The sequence below is a fragment of the Camellia sinensis genome, chromosome 11 (assembly GCF_055761805.1).
Source record: "Camellia sinensis isolate YWXY chromosome 11, ASM5576180v1, whole genome shotgun sequence".
In the NCBI taxonomy this organism is placed as follows: domain Eukaryota; kingdom Viridiplantae; phylum Streptophyta; class Magnoliopsida; order Ericales; family Theaceae; genus Camellia; species Camellia sinensis.
In genome coordinates this window covers 10,111,520-10,137,933 of record NC_138971.1, presented here as the reverse complement: position 1 = coordinate 10,137,933, position 26,414 = coordinate 10,111,520, and the positions used below count along the sequence as shown (strand labels likewise).

General features: G+C 35.3%; 1 protein-coding gene across 4 annotated transcripts; it reads left to right on the top strand.

Annotated features, from left to right (window-relative positions):
* Positions 1-568: 568 nt before the first annotated feature.
* On the top strand, positions 569-22,469 carry LOC114317210 (uncharacterized). 4 transcript variants are annotated; one of them, XM_082893571.1, is made up of 5 exons: positions 587-792; positions 880-951; positions 3,262-3,348; positions 4,265-4,308; positions 22,104-22,262. In XM_082893571.1, exons 1-5 carry the CDS (start codon positions 626-628, stop codon positions 22,118-22,120), a joined length of 387 nt encoding a protein of 128 aa, XP_082749697.1. In that variant the 5' UTR covers positions 587-625; the 3' UTR covers positions 22,121-22,262. The 4 variants fall into 4 exon arrangements, 2 of the variants coding, with proteins under 2 accessions (XP_082749696.1, XP_082749697.1); XR_014343508.1 differs by having other exon boundaries at positions 637-792; positions 880-959; positions 22,104-22,469; XM_082893570.1 differs by lacking the exon at positions 4,265-4,308 and having other exon boundaries at positions 569-792; positions 22,104-22,469.
* Positions 22,470-26,414: the final 3,945 nt, after the last annotated feature.

Below are 26,414 nucleotides of genomic sequence, written 5' to 3'. Positions count from 1 at the left end.
TGCAAGGATTACATCAACACTAACCAAAGACGAGAGGCAAGACTAAGGGCTCGACTGAGAATAGGTTTTTTTAGTATTTTTTTTTTTAATTAAAATATGACGAAAAATATGCAAAAAGTAGAAATATAAGAAAATCTTGAATTTTTTTGGTATAAATTGTTGATTTTTTGTTTTTTTTTAGTGATTTTTTTAATTTTTAGACTAAAAAGTGATATTGTCAAATGAGACCTAAAACCAAAAAAAAAGGAACCCTGGAAGCCAATCAAAATGGCTGGAGAAGAAGAGCACGACGGGTGTTTTGAGGAGTTGGTTAAAAGCTGACTTTTTAAATTTTTTTATGTAAAAAAAGTTGGCCTTTTGTGAATTTTTTTTGGGTAAAAAAATTAAAAAGCTAAAAAATTAGTTTTTTTTTGACTTGTTGCCAAAAACACCACTAAAGAAAACTGATTTTGTTGCCAAAATAAAAAAAAATATAAAAGACTAATTTTCAAAATTTTTAAATTTTATAAAATTAAAAAAATGATTTCACTTGTGATTTAAAACATATTATTTTCTACCTCTTCTTGCCACTACAATCCCTACGTATTTAAAATATTTAGTATAATATTTATTAAAATCTGAATGCATGCCTCATTTGAATAGGGCAATAGGTGTTTGGCACCCTCCCAGATCTCAGATCTTCTCTCTGATCTCAACCAGCAACGGCACTTCCGTCATCCACCGTCGAGAGTTTGATGAGTTAGCCACCATGTCTTCCCAAAGCAAACGCAGGGACATGGATTTGATGAAACTGTAAATCTCCAAATTTTTTTTTCTTCCATTTAATTTATTATTTTTTTTGTTTTTTTTAATTGTTGGGTTTTGATTGTTGTAAAATAGGATGATGAGTGACTATAAGGTGGAGATGATCAATGATGGTATGCAAGAGTTCTGCGTGGATTTTCATGGACCGTAAGACAGTAAATCATCTATACCCATCTCTGATTTTTATTTTTATTTTAATTATATATTTGTTATTGATCTATGTGTATCTATCTGTATTTCAAGTACATATGGTGTTCCCTTTGTGGGTTTATGATATTTTACACTCATTGTATTGTTCAGCTGAGTTATCTTTATATTGGCTCCCAAGTTGTAGATTTTCCCCTAATTGAGCTAAAAGATAATTTGAGTTGTCAGACTTAAGTTTGGCATTGAGTTGGACCTTTGTAACCCTTTATTTGTCATTCTGATGATTTAGGGGTAAATTTGTGTTTGATGGTTTTGAAATGGGTTTCAAAACCCATTTCATCGAATTATTGGTTTGTGTGATTTTTTATTTTTGTTGATTAGGTACGTGTTTGGGTATGATTTGGATTTGTGTTTGTGTTTCTAAATTGGTGGAGGAGGTTGGTGTGGCTGTGGAGGTCAACTGAGACATCAATGAATGGTAGAGCAACTTTGTGTTTGTGTTACGAAGGTAAGAATGAAAGGAGATGTGAAGTTGCTCAAAAATTAGTGGAGCAATTTTATTGAAATATTTAGGTGGGTTGAAAGAGTAGGTTTTTTTTTTTTTTGGGATTCATTTCGTAGTATGGTATACAAACTGAGCCTTGGGTTTGAAATAATAATTGATCCTCATGAAATGGTTTTCAAATGGTTTTTAAGTGATTCTTTATTAAAATATATTCTTAAGTGATTTTTCAAATGGTTTTCAATGTTTCATCATTTCATCGAAATGTTTCATTGTGTTGGATTTGGGTTATTTTTATTTTTATTTTTATTTTTGTTGATTAGGTTGTATTTCTAAGATTTTGGTTTCGGTTTGTGTTTGTGTTTCTAATATTTATTTTTCTAAACCTTTTATGTTTCTAAGATTTCTGTTTGGGTTTGTGTGATTATGTATGCATTCAGTGAAACCACAGAAAAAGTTGGAAACAAAACAAAAGAGACACATCAATTTGGGTTTGTGTTTCTAAGATTTGGATTTGTATTTGTTTTTCTAAACCTTAAACTGATGTGTTTGTGTTGGATTTGTGTTTCTAAACCTTAAACTGATATGTATTTGGGTTTCTCTTTCTTTTTTTGTGTTAGTTTTTTTTTTTTTTCATTCATTTTTTTTATTTATGCAGCTTTCAATTTATATGGGTTGGTGTTAAGTTCTGTTATGTATTTGGATTGGTGTTTCTAAACCTTAAACTGATATGTATTTGTTTTTCTTTTGTGTTTTTGTATTTTTTTTGTTTTGGTTTGTTGTGCATTGTTGCCAATAAAAAATCTCACAGAACCACGCAAAGGGAACTCAAGATTTTGGGTTCAAAATACCACTTGAAATTTTGTTTAATGCTTCTTGAGGACTTTTCTACAAATTAGTTTAAGCAATATGAGAACATTGTTTAAGGTAATCCTGTGTCAACACTCATTAACTTTGTTTAGAGTGCACATTACACATAGAGGCAGATTTAGATAAACATATTTGGGTTTTGATTTCTATTGAATATATTGTTACAATTTTTCTTTGTATGATTTATTTTTTTAGAAATCGGAGAGCTTGCAATATTTGATTTGGAAAAAAAATTTGACTGTCATAAATGGTTAATTTTTTTAAGGTTGTATGAAAATTCTTATGAATGTACAAATGATGGAATTTACTTAGTATATGGGAAATACATACATCTCAAGAAAAATGTATTGTCACATTTAGTTAATCATTTCATGTGCCAAGTATTCTATATCTTCATGTGCCAAGGGAGTTTTCTGGCCATGGAGCTTTCGGCCATGGAGTTTTCTGGCATTGGAGCGTTCTCAGTTGGATCAGTGGAGCGTGCAGCATGCTTTTTGATACTATGGAATAGTGTTGTCAGGCGTGGGTCTTGACATTGGTTTGTGTGGGCTGTTGAAAAGAAGAGCTTGGTTGCTTTTGGGAGTGGGTTGCACAACACTTCTTAAATATTTCAACATTTTCTTTTTTATTTTATTTTACTTCAACCCGCATGTCTCTCACGGGTCATTTTATTTTATTTCTATAACCCAATTTAAATTTTCACTCATAATTCATGGACTATTTCTTCATCTCTGTTGAAGACATGGTGAAGAAAATGAAAAGAAACAGAGTAAGGAAAGAGATAGTGGTGGGTTTTCTTGTTTGTGATGCGCATTCAAATGCTTGGCCACTATCACATTTTTATTTATTTTACGTGCTATTCAAATTGTGTTGATATATTATTATTTTTTTCAATAGGAATGCAAAATGTGTTGATATGTTATTATTTTTTTCAATAGGAATGCAAAAAAAATATGTGAAAGACAGAGCCCGCAAAGGACTGATGGCTACTTCTTTCCACCGACAAATCACTTGGACTACCAATGGTATTTGTTTATTATTTAGTAAAATATTTGAAAGATCTCAGATTGTTTAGATTGAACACATGCAAATAGTTTAGATTGAAAATAAATCAAAAATTTAATATTTAAATTGATAAAATTAAAACTTCATAGTTTATTTTGTTACAAGTATTAAATTCTAAGGTTTTTTTTTGGGGGGTAATTTTTCCTAAATTTTAATGATACCTAAAATTCAAACAAGATTGGCTTATGTGTGTGGCAGCATACAATGTTTCTAATATATTCATGTTCCCTATGATTAATTAAATGTTGAGAATGAATTAAATTAATTAATTAGATATAAATTAGATAAAAAACATTTTTACGAAAAGGTGTATAAAAAAGAGAGGAATTTCATTGGCATGCTGATTAGGCCACTAACTGCAAAAGCCACCGGAGTTTTTTCACATGCCCCAAACCATGGCATCCCAACATGATTATTTTTTTTAATTAAAAAAAAGTTAGATTTGATTAATAATTAATTATCATCTTGCCAACAGCTTGAATAAATTAATGATTAAGATTCTTAATGCATGTTTTATACCAAAAAAAAAAAAAAAAAAACTAATGTAGACATTGGGTTATTCTTTTCTTTTCTTAAATGTTTATATTTTTATTTCTTCGCATCTTGACTAATAAAATCTATCAGATGTTTATATTTTTATTTCTTCTCCTCTTGATTGGAACCCATTTTTCTATCCATGGCAGTTATTTTTTTAAATAAAATTTTGGATTTTATTATCCAATTTGCTACCAAGTGATTTGGAAAAAACATTTGACTGCCATATATGATTGTTAATTTTTTTAAGGTTGTATGAAAATTCTCAAGAATGTACATGTAATTTAGTATTGCTAATTTTTTGTTTCTTGGTGTCTAAAATTATATGAGTAACACTTTTAGGTTGAACTACAACAGTTATGGACAATATCATTATTTTTCGTCAAGTAAGTTTTTTTTTTTTTTTTCTTCATATAAATTTAAGTACTTCTCTTATAATGTAAGGCCTATTTTTTTTTTTTTAACTTATCATATCTAATTTTCTTGTAATGAAATGTTTTTTTTCTCATACTTTATGGGTGGATATCGAACCGTAATATCAACTCCCTATTGCTGGTGTGCATTTTAATTTTAATTTTTTTTAGATTGCAGAGTATTGGCTGGTGTGCATTGTTTGGTATTTACTTTTCTTTTATATTTGATTTGTTTGGAGTTGTAAAGTATATGCTTGCATGCGTTATTTGATATTTAATTTTCAATTTAAATTGTTGAGATTGAAGAGCACTTGTTGGTATGTTTTATTTGGTGTTTAGTAATTTTTATTTTTTATTATAGAACGTTAACAAGTGTATAATAGCTTTGATTTGTGTATTTTGTTTAGTGTTTACAATTTTTATTTTTTTTTGGGACTTGCTTTTATATTTTGATTTGCAATATTGGTGAACATTATAAATCTTATATGTTTGTTTCTTAATTTGCATTAAGACTAGGGGAAATTATTATTTTATTTGAGTTATGTACAATGTGTGGTACAAGTAAAATTGTTACAAATTCTTAAGAAGAAGAATATTTCTTTATATTTTTTCAATATCTTTATAAAAAATGCTACAGACTTCACAAATTTTAATATGATACGTATAAATTATAACTATATTTTAATCACAATATTATTTACATAGTGGCTTTAGGCATGGGCATACACTAGTGTTTTAACAAATCAAAAAATAACTTTTGACAAGAACATTTTTGGTTTAGACAATTGGGGGTAATAAATTGAAGAGTGGAAATGTTCTCAGCCCAACATGTGTCAGTCCTAAGAGACAGGGCTCCAAAACAGTATTGAAGTGAAGTGAAGCATTGCAGAGAAGCAACAAGGGAGCAGGGGAGACGAGTGTTTGCAACTAAACATTATAAACATCCACTCCAAGATCACAAAGGATTTTGGAGGATCTGAACACGAATAGGAGGTCTCCCACCCCAGAGTGAGGAAGTGGAGAGGAGGGGCGATTAAGCACAATCCTGTCGCACGCCGACCACAACCGTCGCAGGTACTCTCTCTTACCCTCCTCCTCCGCTCACCAATGACCACTGACTCTCCCTTCTCTTTCCCAGCCCCTCCCTCCCTCCCTCCCTCCATGGCTCCACCCCTTGGACCTCATAGCCCATCCCATCCCATCCCATCTCGTCCCGTCTGGTCCTTCCAACTTCTCTCTCTTCCCTACACCCCCACTGTTCATGTTCCCTTCCTTCACCCCTTGGGTTTTTTTTTTTTTGAAATTTGTTTAATTTACATCTATTTTTTTGTTGTAGGATGAATTTTTTTGTGATTGCCATGGATGATTTAAAAAAGTACCGCTTATAACAAAGCGTATTTAACACAGTCATGGAACTTAAACGTGATGCTATAAACCAACAGCATGTAGTAATAGGTGGGCATGTTATGAAATTTTGTTTCAAACTAGGTGATGAAGCTGATAAATACAACAATGGAAACATTGATTTGCTCACCCAAAAGAACCATGAATATAAATTTCTCAAAAAGCCTTTCACAAGAGTCTCTGAAAGAGTTTGTGGACATGGTTGAACATTGTTCAAACTTGAACACGCCATTTCTTCTCCCATCGAGATTGACTGCGATTCCATATCCTGACCCTACCTAGGAAAAACAGTCAATACCAACCTTCGAAATTATTATGGCCTACCATGGTTTTGAGGATTTTTATGAAATTTGGTTTCAGAAAAATCCCCAACCTTTGTTTGATACTGAAGAGGGGGAGTTTTGAGCCTATTTTGACCTAGGCAAATTAAGAATTTATTGTGCACAATGGAATATCTCATGGAAGGTCAAATTGTGTTTCCAACTATGTTATGGTTGGGGATGAAATTCGTCTCATCAATCCTAGAATAGATGGATGGATCAAAAGTGCCAGATCGTGACCTAAACAACTTAATCCGTACAGATACCTTGGCATTTAGGGATTGTTTGGTCAACCACATGGCTTCAAATTTACCCTACCAATGACTTGAATGGCTTCACTGATTGGCCTTACTTCCTGGACCTATTTGATTTTGGAGGATGAGTACCTCAAATTGGTTATAATTACATTATGTTTTTACTTTGCAACATGGTTATTTTAAACTTGTTGGGTCGAATTGCTAGATTTATCTCGAATTGTAAGCAGGATAGAATTTGCAAACGTTAAGTATGTCTTCGAAATTTAATCTGGACTCTAGATCAACATGTGAATATTAACCAGATTCTATCTTGGCAAGAGGATTCAATTGCTTAAGCAAGATTTTCCGAATTCTGTAAATTTGTTGTTGTGAATTTCAATTTGCAATCATAATTGTACTTATATTGTTGAATTAGATGGTGGATTGGCTAGGATGATTTTAGTTATTTGGCTATTAGGACTGCGTTCAATTGCCATGTTCTTATATCTGCCACACATCTATACATAAACTTCAATATCTTTTCGTATAATTTGCTATTATTGTTGATTGGTTTGTTGTTAACTTATTATATGAATTTGCTTATGTGGGATTCTTGGAAATTGAACTATTATATGGGTGATTTATTCATTAAAATTTGTGAGATACATGCTAGTTGACGATATTAAAATTTGATCTTCCTTGTTAAATTTGCCAAAATGCTCCCTTGTGATGTTCACTTGCTCTCAACTTCAACAAACTCTTCTGTACTTGGCATACACCGAGTTTTTATTATTTTCTAATTGATCACTTGCATTTTCTTAAAGTTCTTAATTAAATTATTGGAGAAGTGATCATATACCTGTTTAGAAGTGATCATATACTCGTTTAAGGGCCGGCAATTGTGAATGTTATTTAGAATTCCACAAAGGGGATATAGCATTTCATAGGGTTTCTTATTATTTTATAATTCTACTACTTTCTATCACTCTTGTAGGATTGGGCAGCTTAAAAAACATCCTATCCTTATGGATAGGGGTGAGAGATTTCAATACTATCAAGATTGGTCTGATTATTTCAAATGTTTAACATGATCGGATGAATGTTTGGGACGAAATGGATAAACATATACCAATTCTTTCTAAACATTGGGATGCTTTAATTGAAGAAGATTCAATTTTATATGAGGTTTATACTTCCAACCAAGCAAAACCCTATGAGACCACGTCCATTGAGCATCTTCAACGGTTCATATGAAATGTAATTAAACATTTTAAGGAACATGAATCAAAAAGGGTTTCTGGACAGCCTGACGCATATTAGGTAAGTATTTGGTGATTTGTGATTTTTATGTGTATTATCATTTTTGAATTGTTTGACTTTAGTCTAATATCATTTATTTTTAATTAGTATAATAGTGCATACCTTGAGAGGGACATCTCGCACACATTCCCTGGGTATTTAGCCTACATTCACAATAGTTTGGTCAGATTTCAACCTTAGTACACACTCACCTCAAAGAGATCAGGTAATTTGTTCTCACTAACATTTTTTATATTTCTTTCATATTTTTATTTTTTGACTTTGCAAAAAGTACTTTGTTATTTATTTGACCTAGAAATTGTTATTTTTTTTAGTAGGTGGCAACATTCTTTTTGGACCTGACAGTTACTCTTCCTAATTGAGAATTTGCCTTTTTTGTGTGCCTATGCTTTCCAGCCCAGCTTAGTTGGTGTGGATTTTTTTTTTTTTTTTTTTTTTTTTTCTTCGATAGCTACTACTTTGTTAGTTTTTGGGTGAATGGGTCTTTAGTTTCATTGTAACGCAACCAATCTGTCAATATATATATATATATATATAATGTGATTAGAAACTCAACTTCAAAGTATTTCTCTTGGATGGAGCATATAATTTAGCATACATCTAAAGATACATCCCAACTTGACCTCACCACTCCCAATTACCTTGATTGAATAATAGTTACCCAACAGTTTTTCTCTATTTCAATGAAACTGAAGACCCATTCACCCAAAAAGTAACAAAGTAGAAAAAAAAAAAAAAAAAAAACACCAACCGAGCTGGGCTAGAAAGTTTAGGCGCACAAAAAGAGCAAATTCTCAATTAGGAAGAGTAACTGTCAGGTCCAAGAAGAATGTTGCCACCTACTAAAAAAAAAAAACAAATTCTAGGTCAAATAAATAACAGAGGAGTCGTACATCACTTTTTGCAAAGTCAAAAAATAAAAATAAGAAAGAAATATAAAAAATGTTAGTGAGAACAAATTTCCTGATCTCTCTGAGGTGAGTGTACTGAGGTTGAAATCTGACCAAACTACTGTGAATGTAGGCTAAATACCCAGGGAATGTGTGCGTCTCCTCTCAAGGTTTGCACTACTATACTGATACGCGCTAGGTTGTCAAGAAACCCTTTTTGATTCATGTTTCTTAAAATGTTTAGTTACATTTCGTATGAACCGTTGAAGGTGCTCAATTGACCTGGTCTAATAGGGTTTTGCTTGGTTGGAAGTATAAACCTCATATAAAATTGAATCTTCTTCAATTAAAGTAGCCCAATATTTCAAAAGAATTGGTATATGTTTATCCATTTCGTCCCAAACATTCATGTGCGGTTGTGGTTGAACATCTGAAATAATCAGACCAATCTTGATAGTACTGAAATCTCTCACCCCTATCCATAAGGCCGGGATTTTTTTAAGCTGCCCAATCCTACAAGAGTGATAGAAAGTAGTAGAATTATAAAATAATAAGAAACCCTATGAAATGCTATATCCCATTTGTAGAATACATAACGTTCACAATTGCAGGCCCTTAAGCGAGTATATGATCATTTCTAAACAGGTATATGATCACTTCTCCAATAATCTAATTAAGAACTTTAAGAAAGTGCAAGTGATCAATTAGAAAATAATAGAAACTTATGGTGTATGCCAAGTAGAGAAGAGTTTGTTGAAGTTGAGAGCAAGTGAACATCATCGGGTAGTATTTTGGCAAATTTAATAGGGAAGATCAAATTTTAATATTGTCAAGTAGCTCGCATCTTACAAATTTTTATGAATAAATCACCCATATAATAGTTCAATTTCCAAGAATCCCACATAAGCAAATTCATATAATAAGTTAACAACAAACCAATCAACAATAATAGCAAATTAACTTGGAAAGATATTGAAGTTTATGTATAGATGTATGGCAGATATAAGAACATGGCGATTGAACCCAGTGCTAATAGCCAAATAACTAAAATCTCCTAGCCAATCCACCATCTAATTCAACAATGTAAGTATTATTATGATTGCAAATTGAAATTCACAACAATAAATTTACAGAATTCAAAAAATCTTGCTTAAGCAATTGAATCCTCTTGCCAAGATAGAATCTGGTTAATATTCACATGTTGATCTAGAGTACAGATTAAATTTCGAAGGCATACTTAACGTTTGCAAATTTTGTCCTGCTTACAATTTGAAATAACAAGTTTAAAATAACCATATTGCAAAGTAAAAACATAATGTAATTATAACCAATTTGAGGTACTTACTCTCCAAAATCAAATAGGTCTAGGAAGTAAGGCCAATCAGTGAAGCCATTCAAGTCATTGGCAAGGTAATTTGAAGCCATGTGGTTGACCAAAAAATCCCTAAATGCCAAGATATCTGTATGGGTTAAGTTGCTTAGGTCACGATCTGGCACTTTTGATCCATCCATCTATTCCAGGATTGATGAGATGAATTTCATCCCCAACCATAACATAGTTGGAAACACAATTTAACTTTCCATGAAATACCGATATTCAATTGTGCACTATAAATTCTTGATTTGCCTAGGCCAAAATAGGCTCAGAACTCCCTCCTCTTCAGTATCAAACAAAGGTTGGGGATTTTTCTGAAATCAAATTTCATAAAAATCCTTAAAACCATGGTAGGCCATAATAATTTCGGAGGTTGGTATTGACTGTTTTTCCTGAGCAGGGCCAGGATATGGAATTGCAGTCAATCTCGATGGGAGAAGAAATGGCGTGTTCAAGTTTGAACAACGTTTAACCATGTCCACAAACTCTTTTAGAGACTCTCTTGTGAAAGGCTTTTTGAGAAATTTATATTTATGGTTCTTTTGGGTAAGCAAATCAATGTTTCCATTGTTGTATTCATCAGCTTCATCACCTAGTTTGAAACAAAATTTCATAACACGCCCACCTATTACCATATGTTGTTGGTTTATAGCATCATGTTTAAGTTCCATGGCGGTGTTAAGTACACTATGTTGTAAGCGGTACTTTTTTAAATCATCCATGGCAATCACAGAAAAATTCATCCTACGATGGTGGTGGTCGGCATGCGGCAGGGTTGTGCCTGATCGCCCCTCCTCTTCACTTCCTCGCTCTAGGGCGGGAGACCTTCTATTCGTGTTAGTGAAATTTCTTGAACTAATTTTTATTATTGTAGATGTGCCTAAAAAGCACCAAAGTTCTGCAGACCAACCTTCTACATATTACACCAAGTGTTTGTAATTATAGGCATCGTAGATACAAAGGCTATTTGGTAAACACCTTAGTTGCCCCATCATGCACAATAGACCCTCTAAACAGGATTTCCAATTCATCATTGAAAAATTACAATCAAAACTCACCAATTGGAGGGAGGAACACCCTTTCACAAGCGGGTTGACTCATTCTTATCAAAGTCGTCAATGAAGCTATCCCTGCTTACGTATCTCAATGTTTTCACCTCCTTGCCTCAGTTTCTAATACCATCGACAATCTAAATAGAGACTTTCTCCAGGGTTCCACTCCAGACAAATGCAATTTCACGTTGTCAACTAGGAGTCAATCACCAAGCCCAGAGGCTAGGAAGCCTAGGCATTAAAAGTTGTTCCTTTGCAAATACTGTTGCCATGCCAAAAATTCACTAGCGGAGGGTATTAACCCAAAAAGAGTGGGTTTCTTGGTGGAGACGCCAGTGAACGGTGAGAACACTCTTTTGGAGAGATGACTGGCTAGATATCAGACCCATCATGAACACACTCCATAGGCCTCTTCCTCAAGCTGACCTTTCCCTTAAAGTCAAAGACTGTTGGACCAATGATTGGTGGGATTTCAGTAGGATTTCTCATCCCTTCCCCAGCTTGATCCTTAATGCTATTTGGAAATTTCCCATCCCTTCGTTTGATTGCAGGCCTGATTCCATCCGTTGGAAATACACACCTGATGGCAACTTCCCCAGCAAATCAGCTTCTCTCTAGCCCAAAAATCTAGTGCCTCTCATTTGCTAATTGGTCTTGGCTTTGGAAGACTAACTGCAACCCTAGAATCTGCCAACACCTTTGGTTGACTACCCAACAATGTTTAGCTATAGCCAAGGAAGGGTTTTTATTAAATTAAATACCTAAACTTTTTTCCCCTTCTATATATCATTCCACTCATAATTTGAATATCCAAATTCACACAAATCTTGAGCACCCATCGCACTCATTCCAAACATTGCACACGCATTCTACAACTTACTCAAAGATCTTTAATTCTAAATGTAACACCCTCGTTAATATCCATAAAATAAAGTTGATGGTATATATTTAAAGTTGATGTGGTCTGAGCAATATCGAATTTACATCTAGTCCCTACATTTTATTTTCGAAGTACTAAAAAAACTGTCCTTACATAAAAAAATAAAAACTTGATATTCCTTTGTAAATATAGCTTATGTTAAATTAGGGTACAAATTTTGAAAAAAAAACCAACTTCAACCTCTATCAAGACTAGGTATGAGTTGTGTGACTTGTCAAGAGTAATTGTGGAATTTCATATATTTATTTATTTTTTGAAAGTAGATGATAGATATTGGTAGGTGTTATTATTATTATTATTATTTTTTTTGCATAAATTTCAATCAAGCTCTTAGCAATATTTCTAGAGTCGCCACTGAAGTCAAGCAATATTGCCACTCTTGGCACAAACAATTTATAAAGGGCGACCTTGGTTCTTCTTTTAAATTGGGTTTTCCCTATTGTGACAAATATTTCATTTTTTGTCTTCAATAGAACAAATATTGATAGATATGTTAGCATATTATATTAGCCGAAAGGTACACTAGGGTTTGTCTGTAATCATTTTTTGCACTCAGGGATAGCACTCAGGGATCATCTTGTAAATTGCCTTCCTTGTAAACCCTAATCTTCATCTATAAATAAGGGGTGATATTCTATCATTCCCTAAGCTGGTTAACCAAGCTTCATGGTATCAGAGCTACACCTCTAGGGTTAGGGTTCAAAACGTACCTAGTTGGATCATCTGCTAGGTCGATCTCCTCCAGCCATCCTCTGTCGTCTTCGTCTTCGTCTGGATCGTCTTCGTCTGCTTCGTCTTCGTCCCTCAGATCGTCTGCTTCGTCTTCGTCTGGTCGTCTGCTTCGTCTGCTTCGTCTTCCTGCCTCAGCCCGTCGATCTCCTCCAGCCGCCATCGCCTTTGTCGTCTTCGCCTCTCTCTGTCGACATCGCCCTGCTTCGCCTCAGCCCGTCACTCTGGTATCTCACACACTTAATATATAAATATATATAGATATATATGCTGATATATATATAAATATAACCTGATATATATATTTATATATATATAAATATATGTATATATAAATAACTCAATATATATATATATATATAAAAAAAAAACAAAAACAAAAACAAAAACAAAAACAAAAACAAAAAAAAAAAAAAAAAAAAAAATGGTTTCTTAAGTTTTTGTTATGTCTTTATAGTAGTCATTGTGCCTGTTATCTCACTACCACCTTCCGGGTTTGTGATTGTCACTAGTTTTGTTGCGGGTTCGGTAGTATTGTATCCATGACAGATTCCACCAGTGTCTCCTCTTCTTCTCAAGTCATTGTGCCTGTTATCTCACTACCACCTTCCGGGTTTGTGATTGTCACTAGTTTTGTTGCGGGTTCGGTAGTATTGTATCCATGACAGATTCCACCAGTGTCTCCTCTTCTTCTCAAACACCAAAGAGTGAGAGTCCCATTCTACCTACTACCATGACTGAGAACCCCAACCCTAGTCTGAAAATCACCACCTCTCTATTTAATGGTCAAAACTACCTAGCATGGTCTCAAAGTTTGACTTTGTTTTTGAAAAGCAGAGGAAAGATGGGGTACGTTGATGGCAGGATACAGGCACCTAGTACCACTGACTCAGGTTATGACCAATGGGAGATTACCAACTCTTTGATTATGAGTTGGCTTATCCATTCAATGGTTCCAGAACTTGGTGAGGGATACTTGTCTATGGAGACTGCCCAGGACGTTTGGGAGGCTGTGGCTGTTACCTATTCCCGCAAAGGAAATTTTTCACAGGCATTTGAGTTGCGCCGCTCTATTGAGAGCTCACTTCAGGGGGAGCAAACTGTTCTTCAGTACTTCACTTTCCTCACCAACGGCTGGAAACGCCTTGACCACCTGGAAGACTATAAGCCCGTTTGCCCTACTGATTCTATCGGGTACAAAAAGTTCATCGCACGGGAACGGGTCTTTAAATTTTTGGCCGGCCTAAATGTGGAGTATGATCCAGTTAGGGGTCAAGTTCTGAGTATGGATACTCTTCCTTCACTTCAGGAGGCATTTGCCTATGTACAAAATGAGGAGAGTCGCCGGTCTGCCATGATGTCCCCTGTCTCTACTGACCGTTCCGCATTACTGTCTACTCCTCGAGATAGCCTCAGCCTGCCTCCTCCGTCTGCTCATAAGGAATCTGTATTCTGTGATTATTGCAAAAAGCCGCGGCATACTCGTGAGACGTGTTGGAAGCTTCATGGGACTCCATCCGGGGGTCGAGGTGATCGGTCTGGTTCTCGAGGAGGTCGGTCAGGCCAATCTAGAGGACGTGGTTCCTATTCCCGGGCTCATCAGTCTAGTGCCGTCGATACCCTTGATTCTAATTCTACTTCTGTTACCCAAACTTCTGATACTGAGCTGGAGGATGCATTGCGCCAATTGTTGGAACGCCGATATTCTACTGCTCTCAGTACCGCTTCCTCGTCCTTTGCCCGCTCAGGTAACTTAGCATCTTCTCCTTGTACTTTCCTGTGTCATACATCCTTGCCTTGGATTATTGATTCTGGTGCCTCAGATCATATGTCTGGCTCCTCTGATCTTTTCTCTGTCTATAAGCCCTCTTCAGGTCAGGACAAAGTTAGGATTGCCGATGGTACTGTTTCTTCCATTTCTGGAAAAGGTTTAGTCCAAGTCACTCCTACCATACATCTATCTTCTGTTCTCCATGTTCCCAAGTTTTCTGTTAATCTGTTATCCTTAAGTCGTCTTACCCAAGATTTGAATTGTAGTGTGACGTTTTTTCCTGATCATTGTCTTTTTCAGGACCTTGTCACGGGGAGGACGATTGGCAGTGGTAGTGCCGAAAATGGTCTCTACTTCCTAGATCAACCGGACAAACTTGCTTATTCTTCCACCACATCTTCTACTACCCCCGCTGATTTATGGCTGTGGCATCGGCGTCTTGGGCACCCCTCATTTCATTTACTTAAGCATTTATTTCCTTCTAGTTTCGCAAATCATCATGTGTCTGACTTTCTTTGTGAGTCTTGTCAACTTGGAAAACAACATAGAGCTTCTTTTGCTCCCAGTTTGAATAAAAGCTCCGTTCCTTTTTCATTAATACATTCTGATGTTTGGGGTCCCTCTCGTGTTCTGTTTGTAAAAGGTCATCGCTGGTTTGTTACATTTATTGATGATTTTTCTCGTGCTACTTGGGTGTATCTCATGAAAGATAAGAGTGAGGTTTTCTCTGTGTTTCGCACTTTTCATAAGATGATTTGTACTCAGTTTGGGGCCACTATCAAAATATTTCGTTCTGATAATGGCGGGGAATACATCGATTCAGGGTTAGGGCAATATTTCTCTACTCATGGCATTATCCATCAGACCTCTTGCACCAATACCCCTCAACAAAATGGGGTGGCCGAACGCAAGAATCGGCACCTTCTTGACATGGCTCGGTGCATGTGTTTTTTTATGAATGTGCCTCGGCCCTATTGGGGCGACGCTGTTCTCACCGCTGCCCATCTTATTAATCGTCTCCCTACCCAGGTCTTGGACAAACAGGCTCCGCTTCATGTCCTCCTCGGTTCTCCGTCCTTGTTTTCTATTCCTCCCAAAATATTTGGTTGTGTCTGTTTTGTCCATAATCACTCCCCCTCTCGTGGTAAGTTGGACCCTCGCTCCCTTAAGTGTGTTTTCCTTAGTTACTCTCCTACTCAAAAGGGGTATAAATGTTACCACCCTTCTTCTCGTAAGTGGTTTGTGTCCATGGATGTAACTTTCTTTGAATCCCAGTCCTTTTTCTTGTCCTCTCCGGTGTCACCGTCCTCATTTCCGGGGGAGCCTTGGTGTGAAGTGAGTCCTGTGCCTCCTATGGTGGAACCAGTTATTCTTGCACCACCCTCTGTGCCTCCTATGGTGGAACCAGTTGTTCTTGAACCCCCCTCTTCTACTGGGACTATAGAACCCACTGTCACCAAGAATACGGACGGGCATGTTTATGTCCGGGACATAGACAGAAAACAAGTTAACTGGATACACGGGACCGTTTCTGCTACCCCACTGCCATCTCCTGCTTCTGATGAGAGTCGAGGTAACTTTGAATCTCTCGAGTCCATTGATCTTGATGTTCCTATTGCCAAGAGGAAGGGTGTGAGATCTTGTACTCAACATCCTATCTTACAGTTTGTATCATACTCTCATTTGTCATCCTCATATAGAGCGTTTGTGTCCAATATTTCCTCTGTTAGCATTTCTAACCATTTTCAGGATGCCCTTGCTACCTCTGAATGGAAACTAGCCATGATTGAGGAAATGAAAGCACTTAGGAAGAATGGCACTTGGGAATTGACTGAATTACCTCCGGGCAAACGACCTGTGGGATGTAAATGGGTATATACTGTGAAACACAAAGCAGATGGGTCTATTGAGCGTTACAAGGCAAGACTTGTGGCAAAAGGGTTTACTCAGACATATGGCATTGATTATCAGGAGACCTTCGCACCCGTGGCTAAAATGAATTCAGTCAGAGTACTTCTCTCTCTAGCAGCTAATCTAGATTGGCCGCTTTATCAGTTTGATGTCAAGAATGCTTTTCTCCATGGTGACCTCGAAGAAGAAGTATATATGGACATTCCTCCGGGTTTTGAGGATCATCAAACAGAAGGCAAAGTATGCAAACTTCGGAAGTCATTATATGGTCTCAAACAGCCTCCAAGGGCTTGGTTTGAGAGATTCACTCAGGCTATGTTTAAATATGGCTTCAAACAAAGTCAGGCAGATCACACATTGTTTGTGAAACATTCCTCACATGGTAAAACTACAGCACTTATTGTTTATGTAGATGACATAGTTCTTACAGGCAATGATAGTGGGGAAATACCTCTGTTGAAGAAATATTTAGCTAAAGAGTTTGAAATCAAAGACTTTGGCAGCTTGAAGTATTTTCTGGGAATTGAAGTTGCTCGCTCTAAGGATGGGATATTTATCTCACAGAGAAAATATGTGCTTGACCTATTGAAGGAAACTGGGATGCTTGGCTGCAAGGCATGTGCCACCCCCCTGGAACCCAATCAGAAATTAGGAGATGATGAAGGAGGAGAAGTTGTGCATAAGGGGAGCTATCAACGATTAGTGGGTAAGCTCATTTACCTATCTCACTCCCGTCCTGATATTGCTGTTGCTGTCAGTATAGTTAGTCAGTTTATGCATGCCCCTCATCAGATTCACCTTGAGGCTGTCATGAGAATCTTGAGGTATTTGAAGTCTGCTCCTGGTAAGGGTCTGTATTTTTCAAAGTATGATCATCTTCGTGTAGAAGCCTATACAGATGCTGACTGGGCTGGGTCAGTAACTGATAGGAGATCAACTTCAGGGTATTGCACATTTGTTGGTGGCAACCTAGTTACTTGGAGGAGTAAGAAACAGAATGTGGTTGCCAGGTCAAGCGCAGAAGCTGAGTTTAGAGCTATGGCACAAGGTGTGTGTGAACTTTTATGGATCAAATTATTGTTGCATGATCTAGGTATTGCTCAGACAGACTCCATGCGGTTATACTGTGATAATAAGGCCGCCATCAACATCGCTCACAATCCAGTTCAACATGACAGAACAAAACATGTTGAGATTGATCGCCACTTCATTAAGGAGAAACTCACTAGTGGTATCATTTGTACTCCCTTTGTCCAGTCTGGTGAACAACTTGCTGACATTCTCACCAAGGGGATTGGGAATAAACCATTTCATGACATATTAGGCAAGCTGGGCATGAGAGATATCTTCGCACCAGCTTGAGGGGGAGTGTTAGCATATTATATTAGCCGAAAGGTACACTAGGGTTTGTCTGTAATCATTTTTTGCACTCAGGGATAGCACTCAGGGATCATCTTGTAAATTGCCTTCCTTGTAAACCCTAATCTTCATATATAAATAAGGGGTGATATTCTATCATTCCCTAAGCTGGTTAACCAAGCTTCAAGATAATCATGGGTAAATGAGATTAGCAGAATTAAAAGTTTTAACTCAATGATGGATTCATACCTCTTTATAGCAAGGATATAAATTGGCTTTTAAGCTTCCTCCTCTACACAGAAGGATGTGATCAAGGTCTCTTCCCTTGTTGTACGAAAAAGACTTGTTTGACATCTACATATTTCTATTGGGCTTCTTGAGTGTCGGCTTCAACTTTTGAATCTTTTGATTATGATTACCAAATATATAAATAAGGAGCCAAACATCACAACCACAAAAAGATACCAAATTTCAAGGTGATTTGGCTAACTCAGCTTACTTCTGAACCTCCTTATAGAGGCTCACCTATGACGGCGTTGATAAGATCAGCCAGCTAAACCATATATTCGAATGGTTCCCATTTAGCAATTTTTTTGTCGCTCGGCTTTGTTAGACAAGGCTCGTTTCATACTTGACTTACGAGCTCATGCAGTACTTGCTGCTCTCTCTAAGGGGGCTTGGCTTATGCACTCCACACTTCTTTTATGCAAATCCACTATCAATAAAATAATAGTCGATAACGGACTACGGCGTGATAATCTCAGTTAAGGAGATTCAAGTCCGCCTTTGTGATTGGCAAAGCCTTTTGACGGGTGCATTAGATCATTCCATTTTGGTTCATGTCTCCTAGAATACAACAGTTCGACCATTCGTCATATGACTCCAACTAACCATGCACAAGTGGGTTAGTCCAAATCTCCACCATATTAATGCCTTCCTTAGGCCTGAAAAACTCTCAAGAGTTGAGTTCAAGTTTGATTTTGTTATTAAAAAAAAAAAAAAAAAAATTGGTTAGGTAAGCGGTTTAGATATACCAAAAAAATTAAATGTGAGAGTGAGGCTCAATACACTCCCAAAAGGGACAAGATGGTTGAGCAAGGCATCAAAGTAGAGCATACAAAGCAAAGGCCTAGCACTAAAAAAATAAAAATAAAAAACTCACAGCCCGAGAGCTAGGCCAAGGCAACAAACAACATGCAAAGCTAGAGGACAATGCCTACTATCTTATATAAGTCTTATGACTAGATTTCTTAGACTTGATAGAGAGGTTAGCATTCTCTTGAGGAGCTTCTTCTTGTTCTCACTTCTTGAAGATGGGTTTGTCCATGGAACAACAAATTTTCCATCTGAAAGGGTCTGTGAAGCCCCTTTGGGATGCGAAGATTGTCGAAGAGCTAGCCCATTTAGATTACTCACGTCTCCTTCAATTTCTTTATCTTCCTTTGAAACCCCCTCATTTGGATTACCCCCAATTTCACTCTCTTTGAGGGGATAATCACTTCCAAAGGAGAGCATTAGGCAGACTCTTGGGATCTGCACAAAAAGACACCTTATTATCTACACAAAAGCTAAGAACATCAAATACATTTGATGGAGGATGGATAGAAATAAGATCACCCTCGGAGCATAAACACTTCCTTACCTTTTTTCTTTTTCACTTCTTCCCATTCAATTGGCTTAACTCCAATTGTCTTGGCCACTGCTTGAACCTTGGCCTTCCACTCTTAAATCAAATTGTTGATAAATGCTTACAATACTATATATGATATACATTAGGGGTTGACGTAGGTAGATGGGTCTTTATAGACCTCAACACCCATTAATGACCCAATTAAGAATCAATACATGAATTATATGTATTAATGCATCAAAGCATCGCCAATTCAGGTGGAGTTTTCTATAAATGACTTGGTATTTAACCTACAACAAGTGAGGTATTGTATCAGAAATGGAGGTTGAACAAAAATTGTTTTACTCTGGAGACCTGCAACAGTTTATTGCATCAGGACTGGTGGCTGAGCCTGTTGTCAGGTATGCTCTGCTGCTGATCCTGTTTTGTGGGGTTGCTGCTGCTTTTGGTTCAGATTCTGTATGGAAGAAGCTGGCTGCAAGTCTTGGTAGTTGATAGAAGGGAGAGGTGGTTGAACTGATATGCTGGCTGAAGGGGGTTGCTCTGTTTTGTTGGACTAATATGCTCAGGTGTGGACTGCTCTTGTTGTGCTATTGTTGTTGAGGAGTTTTCTTTTGTTCTTTGGTTGGTTGCTCACCGACTTTGGGGGTGCTAGCAAATGATAGGATAGGCTTTTTGGTGCCAACATAATTGGGATGATTTAACTCATCGTGATGCTTTTGCACTTGCCTCTCTTTATTGATGTATTTTGTTTTATACCTTGTACTTTGCTCTTACATCAATAAAGTCTCTTTTTTTGCTGATAAAAAAAAAATGCATCAAATTCATTGATTTTCATGGTAAATGAAGAGTTACTTGCATTAATAGGTTCAATTCAATGCTTAGAAAATGAATAGATGGATGGCTTATCCATGCATAGAAATATACCCGTAGGCTAGGAAGTACGGATACGGATACGGATAGGGGATATAGATACAATACGATACCGATATGGCGATACGGCAAAATTTGAAAAACTAGGATACAGGTACGGTGGGGATACGTTCGTAAAAAATATTATTTTTACAATTTTTAGCAATTTCAGCAATTCTGAAAATTCAACAATTCAATTAAAAAAAAAAAAACATTAATGTAGTTAACCCTTTTAATGATAAAAAAAAAAAATTACCTCACAAGGCTCCTTGATGTTGTTGTCTTTTGAGAAAATAAAAAGTGGGTACTAGTAGTAGCTTAGCTTAGCTGCAAAAAAGAAAAGAAAAAATAAAATAATAATTTCAAAGGGGTTAGCTTAGTACAGTGAGAGGGAGAGACAGTGAGACAGAGAGTGAGTGAGAGGGAGAGAGATCGAGCAAGAAGGAGAGTGAGATTGAGTGAGACGGAGAGACAGAGAGTGAGTGAGATTGAGCAAGAGGGAGAGGGAGAGATCGAGATAGAGAGAGGGACTAAGATCGAGTGACAGAGACAGAAAAGTGAGAGAGTGAGCGAGAGAGAGGGATTGACCTTGATCGATGACTCCTCCTCCTCCTTGCTGCTATTCCCGAATGGCGATGGAAACGATAAAGACGATGACGACAACTCTTGCTCTGTTCGACTTGTTGCTACTTCAATGCTCGTGAGCTAGGGTTTGTTTTAGTTTTTTGTTTTATTTTAGATAATTTTTGTTATGTTGCTACTTCAATGCGCGTGAGCTAGGGTTTGTTTTAGTTTTTTGTTTTATTTTAGATAATTTTTGTTATGTTGCTACTTCAATGCTCGTGAGCTAGGGTTTGTTTTAGTTTTTTGTTTTATTTTAGATAATTTTTGTTATTTTATAGTTTGACCCCATTATAAGTTTGTAAAATTATTTTTTCGCTCCGCCGTATCCCGAAAGTATCCGAAGCGTATCCTTAAAGTATCCTTGCATATCCCAAACGTATCCTAAATTCAAAAAATTAAAAAAAAAAATTGGTATACTTCTTTGCCGTATCTAATACATACCCGTATCGGACGCGTAGCCGTATCTAATACATATCGGACACACGTACGGGGGCCATTTCGGAGTATCTGTGCTTCATAGCCCAGATGCCACGTTTGTTTGCCAGATTAGGTTAGATGGAATTATTGGTACGGTGGGATTGAGTGAGTGGATTACTAGTGTGGTGGTATTATGTTAGAGATATAAGATAAATTGTGCTTGTTTGTGCACTTGTGTGGAAGTATTAATTAGTTGGGATTAAATCTATAAAATTATGTAAAAACGCTCTTATATAAAAATGTTAACTTTATTATTTTTATTAAGTAGGGGCAATGAAGTCTTTTTACATCTAATCCCATGGGCGCCAAGGCATTGCTAATCCCCTCATTGGTGGGGCTTCATAGTCTTATGGACACTTTTCCACAAAACATACATGATTTTTGTAAGCCCCATAGATTAAAATTTTAATCCCCTCCCCTCAAATCCCAAAACAAACATGTTGATAAAGATAATGTGTTGTTGAAATTAAACTTATGTATGGTGAAACACACATCTTAAAAGAATCTGGACCATACATTGAATATTCTAGGCATTTTTTGTGTACATAGGATTGCTCTATCTTCAATGTTGGAATATGTAGGTGATCAATGCATCTCATAAATGACTTATGTACATACATTTAAATATTAAAATGCACCAACAAATAATTTTAATGCTCAAAATGTACATTTAGTCATGTTGCTGCTGTTATTTGGGTGGAGGTTTCTTTGTGAAATGGTGTGAATGCAGGCTAGTTTTAATGCAGGGAATTCATTCTAATGGGTTTCTTGGAACAATTTTTTTTTTTGGGGACTAATATGTTATTCATTTTTTCCAGTGAACCTAAGGAGCTGAGGATTCGAATAGCAGTGCTTCTTACTAGATTTTGGTTGCTGATTGCTAGCTGCTTGTTTGTTTTGTGATTAACTCGTTTCAGAAGTTCCTTTCTCATCTTTTTTTTCAATTTTTTTTTTTTCTATATCGCATTGTAGCTGAGAACTTCTTGTGGTGACTAAAGCTTTTGTTTTTTCATGCGGAATACTTCCATTTTGGAAGGTCAAGGATTTTGCAGTGGTAACAGTTGATTTACAAAGAGTGACTTGTATGTTAAATATCAACACCTACAATTTGAGATTATTGTGTAGGAGGAAACGCTTTCATTGCATTAATAGGAGTAATCGTGTGAGTTTTTGTTCTTTTGACATATTGATAATGCTAATTATGGTTTGATGGTCTTCCGTATGTTTTTGTAGATTACTTCTAAAATTTGTGAACTTAGGTTGTTTGAAATCCTGTTATGACCAGTTGACAAAGATTTTTTGGCCAAAAACAACGCGCTATACTAGCTAGCAGGGTTATCTATCTTATGTTCTTCATTCAAAGAACAGTTTACTTTCCCACTTTTATTCATGCATGCCCCCTGTAGTGTGCTAAGTGGAGAATGCTTGGCAGCCCAATGTGCAGAAAAGATTGAACGTATAATTTTATGTATTGTTGTATGCAAAATACTTGGCAGTAGCCAGCCTGAAACGCGGGATTCGGGAAAGATGGAAATGTATAATTTTGTATTTGGTGATTTAAAAAAAAAAAAATCACAAAATATTATACATATTTAGATTAGGCGTATTTAAAAAATAAAAATAAAAAAATTGCTTAAAATATTAAAAAAATAATAAATAAATAAAAAGTATGAAAAATAAAAAAAGTTAATTTTTTGTGTGATTTAAATTAAAGAAGATAATTGTTATTTTTCTTGAAATGATACGAACAAAATATATCTATTATTTTATATATTTAAAGGGGGCAAATATGTCATTTTAATTTGATAGAGAATAAGTGTAATTTTTCAAATGTGGAGGGGATCTGTATTAAACAAAAACCTTAGGGGGTATCAGTGCAATTTACCCAAAAAATTATAATCAATTATGCTTTAATTTTGAAAACAAAAAAAACAAAAATATGTAAACCCTTAGGCCACCTTTATTTGACAAATTAGATTGGATGAAATTATTAATGAAATGATGATTAGTAAAGAGATTATTAAACCACGTTTGTTTGGCGGATTAGATTGGATGTGATTGTCAGTGGTGGTGTTTGGGAACTTGGTTCCCAAATTTTTTCCTCATTTTTTCCACTAAAAGACAAAAGTTTTGCAAAACCAAAAAAAAACAAATACAAACAAATCATCACATCCAACCCCATAATCATTTCACTTTTTCTCTCACAAACATCACATCCAACCATATAAAAACCCAACTATCTTCCTAAACACCAAAATTTTTTTATCTAATAAAAACCTACAACTAAAAAAATCTACATAAAAACTCACTTCCCAAACACCATCAGTGAGATGAGGGTTAGTAAATATATTGTTAACGTGTGAATTGTTAGTAAAGAGATTAAGTTAAAGTATATTTGCTCTGATAATAGTGTGACAGATGTTTAGTGATGGAACCTTAGGGGGTATCAGTGTAATTTACCCAAAAAATTATAATCAATTATGCTTTAATTTTGAAAAAAAAAAAATCAAAAATATGTATACCCTTAGGCCACTTTTATTTGGCAAATTAGATTGGATGAGATTATTAATGAGATGATGATTGATGAAGAGATTATTAAACCACATTTGTTTGGCGGATTAGATTGAATGTGATTGTTAGTGAGATGAGGGTTCGTAAATATATTGTTAACGTGTGGATTGTTAGTAAAGGGATTAAGTAAAAGTATATTTGCTCTGATAATAGTGTGAAAGATGTTTAGTGATGGAATTGTTAAATTATTTTTATATAAAATAAATAAAAAATTATTTCTATATTAAAAAAATAAAACAAATATTAAAACAAACAGGTGCATTTGGTAAAAAAAATTATATAAAATAGACTCAATTCACTCACTATTTTTCTAATCCCATCCAAAACACAGCTAAGTTAATCCTTCTACCGGGGGGATTACTAAGCCCCTCGCACTATCAATCCCCCATCCCAAATCATCACCAAACACGTTGTGAGTGGGACCCACAACCATAGCAATCCAATCCGTCCACCTACACCGGTAAACAAACATGATCTTAATGTGTGAATTGTTAGTGAGGAAATTAAGTGAAAGTGTGTTTGTTTTGATGATATAGTGTGGGAGATGGTTAGTGACGAAATTGTTAAATTATTTTTATAAAAAAATCTTAATAAAATAATTTCTATATTTAAAAAATATCTAAAACAAATATAAATTTTTATTTTTTTAAAATAACATGTTGTGATGGTATGAAAAAAAAATGTTCCAAACGTTCGGGTAGACATCCGAGGAAGATGACCGGATAGAATTAACCCGTTCAATATTTTCCTAATCCCACGCTTTATCTAGCCAAGCTAATCTCCCTACTGAGAGGGATTACTAAACTGTTCGCACTATTAAGCCGCCATCCCAAATCATCACTAAACATGCTGTGGGTGAGACCCACAACTATCCTAATCCAATCTGACCGTTGAAGCGGCAAAACAGACATGATCTTAATATTTTTTTTTCTTTTTTTTTAGATGGGAGTAAACTCTAAAACAGGTTAGGAAAGACGGAGGCCTCCTTAGCAATCAATATGTTAAGCGATGACGGGCATTTCTTAATCCATGTTGAAAAATTATTCAACTCTATTGCCATTCGGTCTAGACAATGGGCCATTGAGTTTCCTTCTCGATGCACATGGGAAATCAAGAATTGCCTAAAATGGCTTATCGCCGCTACTATTAGAGACGAAATGCCCATACGATGAGAGAGAAGCGCCACCGACTGAATAACCTTGACAATGTCACTTGAATCACCTTCAAACTGTACACTTAGGTCATGTTTGATTCACAAGACTAATAGTAAAGTATTAATAATTCTATTAAATTAGTGTGGTATTCATTATCCAATTGGATTAATATCCATTGCATTAATAATCTCACCCCTACCTCATTACTAATAATTCTACAAATTTGTTGGATTAATTATCCATTGGATTAATAATCCTAAACCAAAATGTTAAAATAAACATAGGATAATTGGGCCCACGGATTAATAATCTCAATCCCATGCTGTAATTCACCCAATCAAACATGCCATTAGAGCAAGCCGCTATCATCTCACTACTAGCATCCCGAACAATCACCCCAGCCCCCAAGCATCTGAGATCCTTGAATCGAGCCCCATCGAAATTAACGTTATATCATCCAAAATCTGGAGGCCGTTACTTAGATACATCTGGATTACCATGCACACTACTCACCATGATCTGTGCCGCTGAAAAATCTACCACACGACTAGATACAAAAGAAACCGTTTCAACGAGCTGCCAAATTTTATTAGCAAAGACAGCTTAGTTCCTCGCTATTTAGATTCCCCAGCACAAGTCAACAAAAATGCAAAGAACCTCGTCATCTCCGTGTTTCATTACAAAAATAAATTTGTTAATGCATAACCCATGTTAAGAAATTTAAAGTGTTCGGTTTTTAAAAAATTTGCCATTTTAATTTGAAAGAGCGTTTAATAGATTCATTTTTTAATTTATTTTAATGATTTGAATTGTTCACTTTTTAAAATTTGTTGAGTAGAATATCCATAAAAAAAATCAAGTTGATTGTACATTGGTATTTATATGTTTAAATTATATTTGTTTTAAAAAAATAGACATACAAATATAATTTCCAAAATTACCATATATTTTTTATAACATAAATTTGGTTTGAACATATAGTTAGCAATGTTTAATCATCTTATTTTTTATATGAATATTTTACGTAATAAGTCGTAAAAAGTATAAGGGATGAATGTAATAAATAATGTACAAAAATTTTAAACTCTTTTAACATGTGTCTTAAATACATATGCTAACAAAGCTTTTAGAAAAATTAAGGTTTGTTTGATTTAGTTTTAGAATCATGATTTAAGTGTGGAGTTAGCTAAGTTTTGAAAAGAGAAAATTATTTGATTATGAGTTTTGAATTTTTGAATTTTAAATTTTGAACTATATTTTGAAATTTTTTGATTTATTTTTTAAAATATTTAAAAAAATTTAAGAATTTTTTATTTTAAATATTTTATTTTATTTTATTTTTTAAAAAATTTTAAACTCAAAACACAACTCCACACTCAAATTATAACTAAACACATAACTTAA

Coding starts and splice junctions, on each gene's coding strand:
- LOC114317210 (XM_082893570.1), top strand. CDS start 626: ATGCCTCATTTGAATAGGGCAATAGGTGTTTGGCACCCTCCCAGATCT. Junction 793..879: donor GACATGGATTTGATGAAACT/GTAAATCTCCAA, acceptor GTTGTAAAATAG/GATGATGAGTGACTATAAGG. Junction 952..3,261: donor TGCGTGGATTTTCATGGACC/GTAAGACAGTAA, acceptor TTTTTTCAATAG/GAATGCAAAAAAAATATGTG.